The sequence below is a fragment of the Manacus candei genome, unplaced genomic scaffold, assembly GCF_025592945.1.
Source record: "Manacus candei isolate 608988 ecotype Guabito, Panama unplaced genomic scaffold, ASM2559294v1 h1tg000061l, whole genome shotgun sequence".
NCBI lineage: Eukaryota > Metazoa > Chordata > Aves > Passeriformes > Pipridae > Manacus > Manacus candei.
Window position 1 is genome coordinate 7,676,843 of NW_026138109.1, and position 14,469 is coordinate 7,691,311.

Genomic DNA, 14,469 nt, shown 5'->3' on the forward strand with positions numbered 1-14,469 from the left:
CAGCAGCTCAGCAACTATATGGTTGCCAAGGACACAAATAAATGATCTGAGGGTGTGCTGTGATTTCCAGTTATTGCAGTGGTCAGGGTCACCCAGTGTGTGTTTACTTGGAGTAGGCAGAAATTCCAGGGAGGGCTTGCAGATATGAGCTCCTCCCCTTTCAAAGAGAAAAGGCAGGAAGCCCAGGCTTGTTAATCCTACATTGTTTCTCACTATAATCCCAAACTCTCTAATGAATTAGTTGCTCAGCCTCTGGCTACTGCTTCTGCAGGATCTGATTTTACATCCAGGGTGCTGAGCAGCCATTCTGCACACAAGCCACTGGTAACTCTTCCCCCCTGTATCCTTTTCTGGGCAAAATACTTCTGAAGCACAGAGAAACAGCTAAGAGCAGGGACTAGATCAGATGACCTGAGCTGTCTCTGTGCCCTGACGAAGTGTTGTTCGTCCAGCACTTGGATCTGAGATCACAAAGAGCCAAACTTTACCATCTTTTAACTGCTGTAGTGTGCCTCAGACTGAGAGGGGTGACTGTCCAGCTGCCAGTAAATATTATTGTTACATTACTTTAAATGAGGGCTTGTTTTAAGGGAAGAAATACTGCAGAATAGAATAGCATATTTCACTCTAGATATTCCTATCCTGGAAGAAGCCAGTACAGAAGGCAACCCTCCCCTCACCTGTGGTCAAAAACTGGAACTGTTTCATTAGTGGACCAGCTGTTAATGATGGGGAAATATATCCCAGAATAAGGGACCTCCTTGATCTTCTGACCACCAGAAGTAAGAAGTCTCGAGTGTTTGACTGTTTGTCTCTTTGTCTATAGCAGATCAACCAAGACTTGAACATCCAGCTGCTAAAGGATGGGTACCGGTTAGATGAGATCCCAGATGATGAGGACCTCGACCTAATCCCCCCTAAATCGGTCAACCCTACCTGCATGTGTTGCCAAGCCACCTCCTCCACCGCCTGTCACATCCAGTAGTGAGGCCGGCAGGCTGTGATCAGTGCTTTCCACTATAACTGTAAAACTTAACAGCCATTGCTTCCTCCTATGGTAGGACGTGCACCTCTTTGTGTTCATGGAGCCAGGAGAAACCAAAAAATTCATTTTATGATTGGTGGATAAGTTATTTTAAACTATGGTTAAACAAAAGAGAAGTTGCTCAAAGTGCCAGGTAGTGCCTGGCAGAACTGACTGGTCTGGAGAGCGAATGCAGAGGGGTCCAGAGATACCTCCTTGATTAGTTTAGGCACTGGGGATATTTTGTAAAGTGTCTTTTCCAGAATGGGAAGGGTCAGATGGGGCTTCAGGTGATCCTGCCCACTGAAACCAATCCATCTGCTAGATTAGCATGAGTTGGAGGTATCAAAATGTTTTACCAATGAGAGGAAGTCAGTTCTTAATTCATTCACTAAACATGTTTCATTTACATAACCAAAATGATACTATAACTGAGGCACAGGAATGGGAACGGACCAGGGCATCCTTTCTTATGGCAAGGCTAGCCAGAACTAGCATGACACAATTCATTCACTCACAAAAGGGACAAATAGGTGACATTTCACTGTGAGTCAGTACTAGCTAGAGCTGTTTCATCACAAAGCCAATGCAATCTACCCTTAGTGCCACATTAAATTATCACCAAACAAACGCATCAGATTCGATCTGCAATCCATCTGTGCACTTCAGGGATTCACTCCTTGCCCAGGAATACCAATCATACTCATTAGTTCAGTTCAGTCGTGTATTCTGACTTCAGACTATACTTAATTCCTGTGCAACCCGTCTCTTTCCAGAAATCTTAAACTTTGTTCAACTAAGAAGAAATGAGTCCTGCACAAGACAGGACTAGAGCTGTACACTCTGAACATCAGTGCTGTAGAAGGTAGTTGAAGAAAGTGCATTGGAACAGCGCTTGACTCTTGATATTCTCTTGATACTATGTCTCTTGGTGCCTGTGGGAGAGATTCATTAATGCTGAAGTCATCTGTGTGGTGGTGAAGGACTTCAGGGAAGTTGTCAGCAACAGAAGGGTTATGAACAGCTTCAGCTGAAAAATACCCATGAGAGGAAACTACAATTTACCCCATCTCTGCCCACTTGTGAACCAGATATGGTGGTCTGTGTTGAGTTGTCCCATGTCATAGCAGATGTGTTTATCTTGTGCTGGAATAGTCAGGAAATCTGGTGTTACATTAAGTTGCTGGACTGAGCTGCCAGTTCACCAGCAGACTGTTTTGAATGCAAAATCACTTTGTAATTGGGAAACGTGTCCACTCCCTGGACAGTCTTATACTGATGGCTTCAGCATCTGCAGGGGATGGGCTGACATTTTTCTGTGTTGAAATCTTCTACCACAGGCACAACTGTGTGTTTTCCTGCCCTATCAGGAGAAAGGACCACCTGCCTTGGGTCATCACTTGCTTTGTAACCTGGGGAGTGGAAAATGTGAGAGCAGTTCTGAGCTTCCCATCACAACTCCTGAGTCATGAGGCAGAGCCTGAGTTCCACCACAAGAGACACATCCTCCATCTGAAATCTGCATGAAGTGAGCTGAACCTTTAAATCCTATTCATGATTAGGAGGAGGTTTGTTTAACATTCCTGGAGATTCACTTTGTGCAGTGCAAAGCTCAGTACCATCCACAGCATGAGTGAAAGAGCAGGTACACAAGATTCCTGGGCTTTACTATTCACTAGCAACTTTCAAAGCTGTGCTTATCCCCCCTCCCTAAAACAGCACGCTACCACCCTGGCTCCAGGCCATAGAAAGATGACTTGAGTGGTGCTGTTTACTGGGCATCCCTGCCTCTTCATGCAGAAGTGCTGGTTAACTTGCCAACTCCTGTAGGAATAGTGTTCCTCAAATGAATTCCTCCTTTTCTCACCACCTGGTAGTGCTGAGGGGGAATATTTCCAAAATACAGCTCAGATTGAGGTTAGCAAGTTGTCTGGAGGTGGGGGAAGCACTCTATCAATGCTGTGTAGAGAGAAAGATAAAAGGGGATAACATTCCTTAATGAGTTTTTTTAATGGGGAATGTAGTCAAAACCTAATTGAAACACCGTAGTCAAACCAAATCTTATAGGACACGATCAAGGCTCTTTATATCTTAACTCTTCTAAAGAGGGACTTTGCAGTTCATCATTGGTACCATGGAATGTCTTCATTGCATTGATCCTGCAGTTCAGCATTGGTACCATGGAATGTCTTCATCACATTTACCCTCCTGGGTCAGTCTCTGTGCCTTCCAGCCAGGCAGCACACGCTCAGCCTTTCCCACAGCCCTTGCTCAGGAGCTCGGAGCATGTCAGTGTGCCTGCTAGAGCAACAAGTCATCTGCTTTCCTGAGTCAGCCATGGAGGACTGCAGGTCCCACAGGTCTCTGTCATGCTGCCATCATAGAATCGTGCAGTCATCTGGGCTGGAAAAGACCCTTAAGGTCATTGAGTCCAGCCATAACTGAGCACTTGTTCTGTTCACTCTAGGACAGAATGAGGCTTGCTGACACTGTTACCTCCCAGGGTTAAGGCCTCTCCTCTCAGGGACAGACCTTCATTTAGTGGTGGACTTGGCAGTGCTGGATTAACAGTTGGACATGATGATCTTGAAGGTCTTTTCCAACCTTAATGATTCTATGATAACCACTGTCCCATGGCACTGTGATCAAGTCCTTTTATTGCCCCTGTTGCTGTTTTTTTGCCTGCCATGTGCCCTGAGGCATTCCTCAACTCTGCAACTGCCTTCAGCCCTTTGCATTGTGTGATGTGCATCTGCTTCTAGCACAACCCATTAGGGAGGGAGGGAGGGAGATGAAATCAGATGTTACACCTGGTGCTTCCTCCAAATACAAACCGAAGCACAAGCCACATGTTTTTGCCTGTGCACAGAAGGAGTTGGTTGCACAAATAGCTGTTTTGGCATGACAGTACAGGACCATAAAATGGCAATTTTTTGGCTTCTCCTCTCTATGCTTTGTGTTCATATATTTTATTAGGGGAATAAAGTAGAAAGGGTGGGGATAAGTAGTTACCTGTGTAGGGTCATTATCAGAAAGGCTGAGTGGATTAAGGCAATGCACATCTGGCTATCACAGAAAATTGAACACTAATGCTTCTGAACTGCAGCCCCTTAAGCAGGTTATGATTATGGATGTTTGTTGGCTGGTTATGGAATATGGTGTACTGCCCACTGGTATGTATTAACTACAGATTAGGCTGGTTCCCTCTGTCTGGTCTGTTGTGTTCAGACCCTTGCTTAAACCAGCAGGTTTTCCTTATGCCCTCAAAATCACAAGGTCACGGAATGGGTAAGGTTGGAAGGGACCACAGTGGGATCATCTGGTTCAACCTCTCTGCTCAAGCAGCCCTTGTTGGAGGTTATGCTGTGGTGACTTCCTGGGAAGGTGTATGTCATGGCTATTCTGGCACTGCTCTCCTTAGACCAGTCTCTGCCACCATGGCCAGGAGAGGGCAGAAGGAAAGAGCATGGACCCTGACTCTCTACTGCAGCATTTTAAAGCCCTAAAATCTGCAGAGCTGCTGGGTATTCTCCAAAATGCAGATTGCAGGCAAGAAAGAGAATCGTTCCGTGTTCCAGTCTTTGCACCAAATTAGATGGTCTTCTCTGACCCCATTTTCAGTCCAAAGGTGTACCAAAAACCCAAGGGAGGAACACCATGGAGTATTAAATGCTGCATCGCTGTCCATCAAAATTACCATGAAAATAGGATTTAAGGATATTGATGCTGGTGCCTCCACAAAGGAATTTGTATTTGATGCCTCTTAAAGCCAGAATGGATTTTTGTTAGCTTTTATGTAATGCCAGTCACCAAATTACCTGAGTTTAAGCAAGTCCTTTCCTTTTATCAGATGTTAATCTGATAAAATATCAGATAATGTCCTTTAATGTGAGCTGGATTTGAACACCAGGGGGTCGGCACTCTGCTCTGTCTCTCTGGTCTGCAAACTCCACATTTCCAGACATCTTTGTGAGGAGGAACATCCTCCTAGTTTTGAGGAAGGACTTCAGATGTCATGGTCGTCTGCTTTTCTGATGTTTATAAAGAAACTTTGGCTGAAAGAAGGCTGATGTCCAGGCGACCATTTTGAAGGCTCATTTGATGTCTTATCAGACACATCTTGAAGCCAACCCTTGGAAGAGTCACAGGATCAAATCTGACATTGCTGCATGTCTGCCCCTAACGTGCGCTTGGCCGTTGGGTCTGCGGTGCTCTTCTGGCTGTCCTGCCTGCAGATGCCTTGGGGCTGCAAAAGCCAGTGACTGGGCCTGCTGCATGGGCTTTGAAAGGGACTTCAGACAGCTCCCCCATGGACAGGATGGACTCAGCTCCTTTGGTCTGTCTCGCTAGCTCTTGTCCCAAAAGGAGGTGCCCGTTGTGTTCAGCTGTGCGCTGGCTGAGACACGTGTCTGCAGTCCTGAGCAGGATCCTTCCCTTCCCATGCACAGTCTGTCCTTGGGCTGGCCTGCAAGCTGTGCAGAGCACGCAGGAGGCTTAAAAAGTGCAGTGCCCTGTGTGTGACTCAACAGAAACATGAGGATGCTTTTGAAGAAAGGAAGGACCCAGCTGGGCAACAGATGGAACAACAGGAAAAGGAAAACAAGTAACTAGAAAGATTGCCAAGTGCTGTATTGGCCTAGAGCAGATCCCAGTTGTCTGAGTTAATCTGTCTCAGTGCAGTGCTGATGCCAGCAGGGAGCAAAGCTCACTTTCAGATGTACACACCAGAAACACCATGTCCCTGAGCTGGCACCGCAGCCAAATACAACCCTGGAGGGTCTGCTGGACTGTGAGGGCACGGAAATGAGATCTGGGGTCCCTTTCTGCTGCTGGCACTTGGTATTTGCTCTGACCTCAGGCAAATCACATCCCCTCTCAATGTTCATTCCCTTCTGCAGCATGGGGGAGAAACCTGTCTCCCCAAGATGCGACCACCACCCTGCATGGACATTGCTGAGTGTGTGACAGGCACCAACAATAGGATAGGTCTGCAGGCAGGATGTAAATACTATGCTGTAGAAATTTAATTCCTGTTTTCAGAGTACTAGTCTGCTTTCCCTCTGTTTACCAGTTGGTGATGTTGCTCACACAGGCCAGAAGGCAGCAGGGTGAAGGTTAGTGGAAGTATTAAACAACTGTGGAGGAAGATGTTTGGCAAGGATGTGTTTTCTAGTTATTTGGCAGCTGACTCCTGCACAATTGGCTTCTGAGTTTGCCTGCTGCCAGAGGGAACATGTAAGAAGATTTGTTGGCCCAACAGCACCATCCACTGATAGCAGAATTAAGGAATTTAGGAGTGCAGCTTGGGATGGCGAGTACTGATGAGGGGGAACAGAGCATTTAAAGGCTCATTTTTGGGATATTCCAACAGCAGTTTCATGCTCTTGCTTTTAGCAACCATCTCATCAATTAAACTGGTGGTTTTGCCTGGGCTCCTCCTTTACTTTTCCTTTCTCACTTCAAACCCATGTGGGATTTGGTCACTCTTACCTAGAATGCAGTAGGCTTTGTGACCTGGCTGCTGCTCAGCTCAGCAAGCTTGGGCTGCATGTTCGAAAGAAACATCTGTATAGAGAGGCAGTGCCACAGGGTGAGCTGGGCTAGCTGGGAAGGCATGGAAGGATCTTCATTTTAAGGCTCTAGGCATCCTTGTCACTTCCTCTCAAGACTGCTGTGAGAGGGATTGCTCCAAACCTTGAACTACATCTCATGAGACAAACCCAGCTCCATTACAGAACCATGCAAGTTCTGAAGCAGAAGGACCAGCAATGTAGCATAGAGGGAGACTTTGTGACCTGGAATTACCTACAGAAGATTAAAAGAGGTTTCCCACAGGGGCTGTCATCGATATCTTAACTCCCTGTATTGTGCAGCTTAACTGCTGCATTGCTTCCCAAAAAATTACACCTACATCCCTTCCTTTACCCCACTTGACATTGCTGGCAATCCCAGGATGAAAGCAGGCTGAGCACTGCTTTGACAGCCTGGTGGGGAGGCAAAGGCTGGGACTAACTGGAATTACACAGAGCAGAGCACTGTGGCCATGCAGCAAGACATGTCACAGAGCAGCATGGATGCTGGCAGGACAGCACCTTTCCCTGCTGCTCGTGGAGAGCAGCTTTTCCCATTGCTTCCCAGACCCATTCGCCACTTGTGGTGACTTCGAGCCTTTTGCTTTCTCTAAAAAGCTGCTCCAACAAAAGATGAATTTGCTTGTGGAAGGTGCCCACCTCGCTGATGGCGCCTGGTCTGTTGAGCCATTTCCGTAGTAACAAATTCATGGTACAGGTGGTGGGATTGGATCAAGGAGTGGAAAGTACAAAATAAACCTCATTAAAATGTGACTGTCTCAGGCATGTCTCTGGAAAGCAGCACAGCAGGCACTAGGAAAAGAAAAGGTCACCCAAAGACCATGCTGAGATAAGTCCTGTTACCTGATGAGATTTTTACTTTCCCAGAGCAGCATTTCTCCTCGGTTGCTCATCCAGCTGTCTCAGGTGAGCTCTCTGGGAAGCATTGCTCTTCACCTAGGCTGTCTTCTTGCTTCTGCCACCCAAATAAGCTGCAACTCCATTTGTTGCCCACCTTCCTCAAGCCTCTGTGATTTGGGAGACACAGTTTGTTGAGAGATGTAATGCAGACACAGGGAAAGAGCTGAAAAACTCGGTCAAGCACTCTTCATGACAGACCTTCTGTTTTTTGTCACCTTTCTCTCCATCCCCACTTCACAGGTTTCTTTGCTCAGTTTCTTTGCATGGAAAAGCTATGGTAGCAGCTGTGTTTGGCTTGTAGTTGTGTGTGTCCTGAGACAAACGCCAAGCAAACTTCAGACCAGCAGAAAATCCAATGAACAGGGTGGTCTGTGAGCCAGACAGCAGGCTGGGATTCCTCTTCAGCCACCTGATGGCTGTGAGAGTGAGGGTTCACCAGGCAAGTGGTGAGATCCAGCCAGCCAAGCCGCCCTTCACCCTCCCAGTCTCAGTGCTGTGGGAGGTCTGGGACCCACACACCAGGTCCCAGACCTGCCAGCCCAGGTGCTCCTGGTGCAGGCTGGAGACTTGCAGCAGAGGTGCCAGTGAGAAGCCTGCTGACTGTGTTCTTGCTGCACTGGGACAGGGGCTGCGAGACACGCTGGTAGGGCTATAGTTTTGCTGGGAGAAAGACTCTTGTGGAGACAATTCAGAATTTCTACACGCACACGCCCTTTTTGCACTTTTTAAACCATTTTTACTCCTTCCACAGGGGTCATTGAACCTTCAGTTTAATAAAGGAAATCAGCTGCCATTGAATAGCTTTCTGAAGGGTCTGAAAGCCAGTGCTACCTGTCATGCAGAGCTGGTCTGTGCCTAACGTGATTTCCAGACCTCAGTGTACAACCTATAGCAGAATCACCCCATGGCAGGGTAAGGACTGGAGTGGGTGAGTCGGCACTGGACATCATGCCAAACAGCCATGGCTTCCCAAACTGAAGCAGAATCAGATCAGTAAGTGGGGGAAGGAGCAGCAGCAGTAGAAGGATAGCTAGTTGTCACAGGTAATCTTCGGTATCCATGTCCAGTGGTTAGTGCTAGAATTGCAAGCCTTGTTATATTGCACACACGTCCTCCTTCCACTCCCCTTTTCTCAAAGCAGCCGTCACCTTTCCTCCCACCGCCCCATGCACTAGTGATGAGCATCAGAGGCAGTTGCACCAAAGTGATTCTCAGCCCAGTTCTGCATCCCCCTTTCCCGCCTGAACCCAAGGCAGCGTGGACAGTTGTTGGCCTGCACCAGTCTAGTAATTCCACTAGGGTTTCTTTCCTTGTGTACCATGGCTTCCTTCCCACACACTCTAGCAGGGCAGTACAGGAGGCTGTGACCATGTCCCAGGAAGCTTCTTTGCCCCCAGCAGCACCTTGCAGCCTTACTGGGAATGTACTGGGTTAATGCTGGTGAGATCTGGCACTGCCAGTCTTGCATGGGTGGCAGCTGATGGGGATTCACCTGGGGAAGTTGGCAGAAAGTGGCTACTGTCCCTTTTCTTTTCTTTTTTGAGGGAGAAGGGGATATTTTGGCATTATGATTATTGTCCATCTTCCAGTGGCCAAGTTCTGGGCTGCATTAATAATTGGGGTTCATTGGCTGTCCAGGCAGGTGTGGAGCTTTGCACCAACCTTAATAGCAAATGTTGTGGTTGTATCCAGAGCCTGGATACAGGATGGGTTTCTCCCATGCTGGCAAAGTACTTTCAGCAGGCTCCAGATGGACATTTCTGGCAGACAGAAAAACAGCACTCCTCCAAATCTGGATCAAATCTGCACTTCCATTTTGTGTCCTCAGCATGGAAAAAAAAACTCATCCTAAGCAAATGCTTTCCAGGTCTCCATTCCCCATGTGGTGCCTGGCAACCCAGGGGAGGGGGTGTCTAGAGGCATTTCAGGGTCACCAAAAGCAAGATCCTTTTTGGATTTATTTAATGGAAATATATTTCAGGAGGAGAGACCTCCCGACCTTTGTGTTAATCTCAAGAGCAGGAGATGAATTTCTGGCTGTCCTTGCATATAGTGAAACATAGCTGAAACAGCCAAATGCAAATAGAGTTAAATGTAGGGTTTGACCTGAATAACCTTTTAATTAGGAAAATAAATTTGTTGTAGCTTGACCTTAGTCCTTGTTAGGAACCTGCTAATCATTTGACATGCAGAGTGTATTAATGCTGCACTTAACTTGGCCATTGGTTTTATTATCTGGTTTGGGGAGTTTTTTCACTCCCGAAGCATCAATCTGCATCTTGTATGGGTTTTCTTTTTTTAGTTTTTTTTCCTGTTCAGATCATGTAGCACACTATTGTACTTTTGTTCCCGTCTGTGTAGAGTATTGCCTTAAACAGATCAGTTGTGTTGTGGTTTGTTTTGGGTTTTCTCTTTTCTACCATCAGTTTTATGCATTAATTTATTTAAAAATGTGGAGGTTTTTTTTTTCAAAAACATGAAACATGTATAATATATTTTTTAACATTTCCATTGCAGTATTTATCATTGTTACTGGTTGTGTGTAGTGTAACGGAATTAATGATATTAAAAAGCATACATATGAAAATGAGCCTGCCAGCCTTTTTTCATTGGAGAGAACTGAGGCAAGAGGATGTGAGCTGTGCCATCTTCTCTGAGCCTCCAGCAGTCACAGATACTGAAATCAGGGGTGCAGCCTTCATCCTATGGCTAATACCAGCCTGCTTGTGCTGAGAAACAGCAACTGGTGTGGAGCTGTGCTGTATGACAGAGGTAAATATTTAGGAACTGGCCAGCTCCCCACCTACACTTGTCCCCAAAGCAGTGGGAAAGCACACAAGGCTGGACCCAGCCCCTATATCTGGTCTGCAACAAGCAGAAAGAAACTCGGCATCTGTACGACATCAATGGGTGAAATAACCTTTTCTGCAGCCCTTCTGCCCCTCAAAGCTGTTGGCACAGGAGCCAAACACTGATTTTAAAGCACCAGCAGCTGGAAAACAGATGGACCACCAGGGACATGGGACAGCCATGGGGTCCAGTGGTTCACTGGAGTAGGATTAGTCCCCCCACAACTGAGAGGCTTAGACTCCACCTCTCTGCAGAGCAGTGCTCCCCAGACCTGTGTCCTGGGGTGCTTCACCCTTCCCTCACAGCCTCCCACTGATTCCCAGGAGGGGATGGGGCTGATGAAGAGCCTAAACCTGGCTCAACAGAGTCCAGTGGGGTGTGAAAATCAGGGGCCACTTGTTTTCTTCACCTCTAACGGCACATTTTCATGTTTGCCTGGAGCCACTCAGGTGCCACGGGCTGCCTGACCCCACCGTCGCCAGCAGCAAACCAAGCGTGGCTCTGCATCCCTTCAGGGGCACTGGTTGGCATCCACTCTGCCAAGGCAGGCTTGGGGCTGCACCAGTCATCTCCGAAAACGCAGCAGCAGAGGAGCTGGAACTGGGAGCAGAGCAGGGCTCTGTGTCAGCACTGCGTGACAAGCCAGGCCAGAGCAGGGCTTGGCCTGTCCCCATCCCTGCAGGGGCAGGGATTCTGCTCAACTCCCCAGCTCCAGGAAAAGCAAGCCCAGCGCATGCAAATCCCTCCCTGGCATAATCCAGCTGCCTTTCTGCGCTGAGATGGATGAGGATCTCTAACGCTGACTGCAGAGCCCATTACTCAGAATGGAAGAGAAAACAAGCCACACAGGATCACCTAAATCCAGCTTCTAATTAAAAAGGGGAGGCAGAGCAGGTCATAATTCTCCTGGCTACCACAGAGGCTGGGGCAGCTGTTCCTGGTGCTGTGCTGTGGGCACTGGCTGTGCTGGTGTGGGGCTCTTTGCCTGCATCTGGATTGATGCAGGATTTCCAAGCAAATACAGGAGAAAGGGGCTGGAAAAACCACAATCATTTCTGCACCTCCCAAAATAAAATTATCTTGACTAGGACCAGCTGAAACTGTTTCCTACCATTGTTAGGTAGTTGCCTGCAGGAGGAGAGGAAGCTGGGAGCCGGGATAAAATCAGGAGGGTGCAGCCCAGGAGTGATGCAGGCAGAAATTGCTCTGCCCTAGGCTAGAACTGGAGTATAGCTATGGGGCTGATGGAAAGCCACCAAATCCACCTGCTCCCATTCTGTGGCATCACTAATCACATAAGCACCACCCAGGGCTGGCAGAGCAGTGGCACCAGCCCCGTTCCCCTTCTTGTGTGGGCTGCAAGTCCCCAGGCCCAGCCCTGTCCCAGCAGGCTGCAGCAACATGTTACTCTTCTCCAAAAAACACAACGCTCCCATCAGCACTTACATCAGCTCCTACTGCCTGCTGAGCTTTGTAAGAAAGACCATCCAAGAGCAGACTCCACAGCAGCTCTGGAAAGAGAATAAGTTTGTAAAACACATAAATGCTGCAGGAGGAGAAAACTTCAGGGTTTCTACCCCTACCCAACTGCTGCTGTAGAGGGGCGGCACAGGGTGGAATTGCTTCCTGATTAGGAGGTGTCTGACAGCTCACGGCCACTGCTTGCCGACTTCTTGTCCCCTGGAGCTGCATCCTGCAGTGGCTTTGGGCTCTGAGGGCTGGCAGTCACCAGGAAGAGCTCTCACACATCAGCCCTGTCCATCAGTAGGTTTTGGAGTGCAGGTTTGGAAGCAGGATCTGCTGAGGAAAGGGAAACTGAGGCAGGGCTCAGACCAGGGCTGCTGCGTGACATGGTGATGATGGGGGGGCACACAGGGTGGCTCTGAGAGCTGCTCCAACACAGCCCTCAGGCTCAGATCAGTTCTGATGAGGAGCCTCCCATGACAGGGGGACCGTGTGAAGGGCTGGGGAAAGATCTGAGTGCCAAAATACCCCTCCCAGCCCTAGTCCTGGAGGAAGAGGGACCCCTGAGCCGAGGTCTGAGTGTGTGTGTGTCTATGGGACACAGGTTTCCCTACAGGGGCTAAGAAGGTCGCAGGCACTGGGGCAAAGCTCACTGCAAACCATCTCATCTCCTACAGCCTCGTTAGCATGTGCATTATAATGAGGGAGCGAGCAGAGGGCACAGAGATGGATGTCACTGCTGTGCAGGGACAGAAATGGAGCACACTACCAACCAGGGCACCCCTCTGCCCCACAAGACCCAGCCCTCTCTGGCCTTGCCAGCTGTAGGACATTGCTTTGGTTGTGTAACTCCCCACCTGTGCTGGCCCCATTCCCAGTGCACTCACTCCCATCTCCCACTGAGGTAAAGTGCCCAGATGCCTTTGCCCACCCTGGCTGCAGGGGGAGAGGAGCCAGTGATGCCCAGCCATCCTTCGTCCCCTGGTTTTGGGTGAGCAGGGAGCCTGGAGGAAGGATCACGGTGCTGCAAGGAGCCCCAGGCCCACCCACTGTAAGGGAGGCTTGGTGTCAGATGTACAGCTGCATTTCCAGCATTAGATCCTGCCTGATAATCGGCTTCACCGTGTGTCCCGATGGCCATGAAAACAGATGCTGCCACATGGTATGGGTGTCTCTTCCCACTCCCTGCTGTCTGTAGGGATTAACAACGCCCCTGTTACAAAATCCATCGAGCCAAGGTCAGACCAAGCATTTGATAGAGGTGGCAATGCAGGAATACTACAGCAGCACCATCACCCTGCTGCTTACTGGCCCAAGAAGTACTGGCTGGGCAGGTCTGAAGGTACTGGTGAGGTGCCAGCTGTCCCCCTGAGTCACACAGCGCACATCTCCATGGGGTCAGGAGGCTGAAGATGCTGGCAGTGGCTCTGTTTATCCTCCTTTTGCATCCTGTGTCCCCCTTCCAGCTGCAAAGGGATGCTCCCTCAGTATCTGTGCTTGTAGCTTTGCCATGGCCACCCATCTCCCTCCCTGGACTGAGACTGTCGCTGTCCCAGGGATATCTGCTGATCCCTGATGTTTTGTCCCCTGGTATCCCATAAATACCCTCTGGTGGTAGGTGCTGCCTCAGGGATACTCTCCAGGAGAGTCCCCAGGGACCAGGGCTGCACAGGCAGGGACAAGTGGCCAATGAGCTGCAAGTGATGGGTGTCACCTCCATGACAGATCCTTGACAAGAACCGCTGGATCAGCACCCCTGACATGTTCCCCTCACCCTGTGGCATTGTCTTTCACAGAGTGGGGGAACAGTCGGGACTCTCTGGACATCCCCCCTTGCCCCCAGCACCACAGGGCACCCCTGTCTGTCGCTTTTGCATTACACAGCACAACACAGTTTTTGTCAATAAGGGCAAATACATCACCTGGACAACAGGTCCCTACAACCATATAGCCTGGAATAAGCACTCCTCTCTCCTCCCCCTTCTGCCCAAGGTGGAGTCCAGCCCTGCTAGACCCCCCCAAACTGGAGCTGCCTCAGGTGCTACCAGCACCTCGAGCTCTGCAGCACAAGGCTGACATTGCTCCTTGCAGGAGGCAAGGTTGGAGACCTTTCTGCACAGCATGCCCAAGCTGTATCCCCCAAAACCCACCTGCCTAGGATGGGTCAGACTGCAGACACCGAGGGGTAGCAGGTCCCACCATGATGCCCACACAGGCAGCGATGCAGCCCTCACGTCTCCATCTCACAGTGTGAGTGAACCTGACCAGGGCAGGACACCACTGCAGTGCTGGGCTGTGGAGAATGTTGTTGCCACCTGCAGAGAACCAGTTGCCAGATTTACCTGCCAGGACAGCTGATGCTATGCCTGGTCTCACCTGGCCATCCTTGGAACTGTACGACTCCTGAAATCCCGATGACATCCCTGAGCCAGGATGCATGTAGCTTAGCATCCTCACAGACCACTTCAGTGTTTCTTGTGCTGCTCTTGTATTTTCTGTTGTCATTGTGTGCTCTACTTATCAAGAACCTGTTCCCTGGTCACGCTGTTCGTTATGCAGTAATTATCCCTGTCCTTCACCCACTCCAGGTCCAGCAGCACCTTTTAATCCCCACATGTTTACCTTTAGGATGTCTCTGTT

General features: G+C 49.1%; 1 protein-coding gene across 9 annotated transcripts in view; it reads left to right on the plus strand.

Annotated features, from left to right (window-relative positions):
* Positions 1-10,102, plus strand: part of FAM219A (family with sequence similarity 219 member A) — a 94,724-nt gene extending 84,622 nt beyond the window's left edge. For 6 of the 9 annotated variants that reach the window (XM_051804573.1, XM_051804575.1, XM_051804569.1 and 3 more), the window contains one exon: positions 827-10,102. In XM_051804573.1, coding sequence (XP_051660533.1) covers positions 827-985 — 159 coding nt within the window. In that variant the 3' untranslated portion in view covers positions 986-10,102. The remainder of the gene's footprint in view (positions 1-826) is intronic. The other 3 variants (XM_051804570.1, XM_051804572.1, XM_051804568.1) reach the window with 1 other exon arrangement.
* The last annotated feature ends 4,367 nt before the right edge of the window (positions 10,103-14,469 follow it).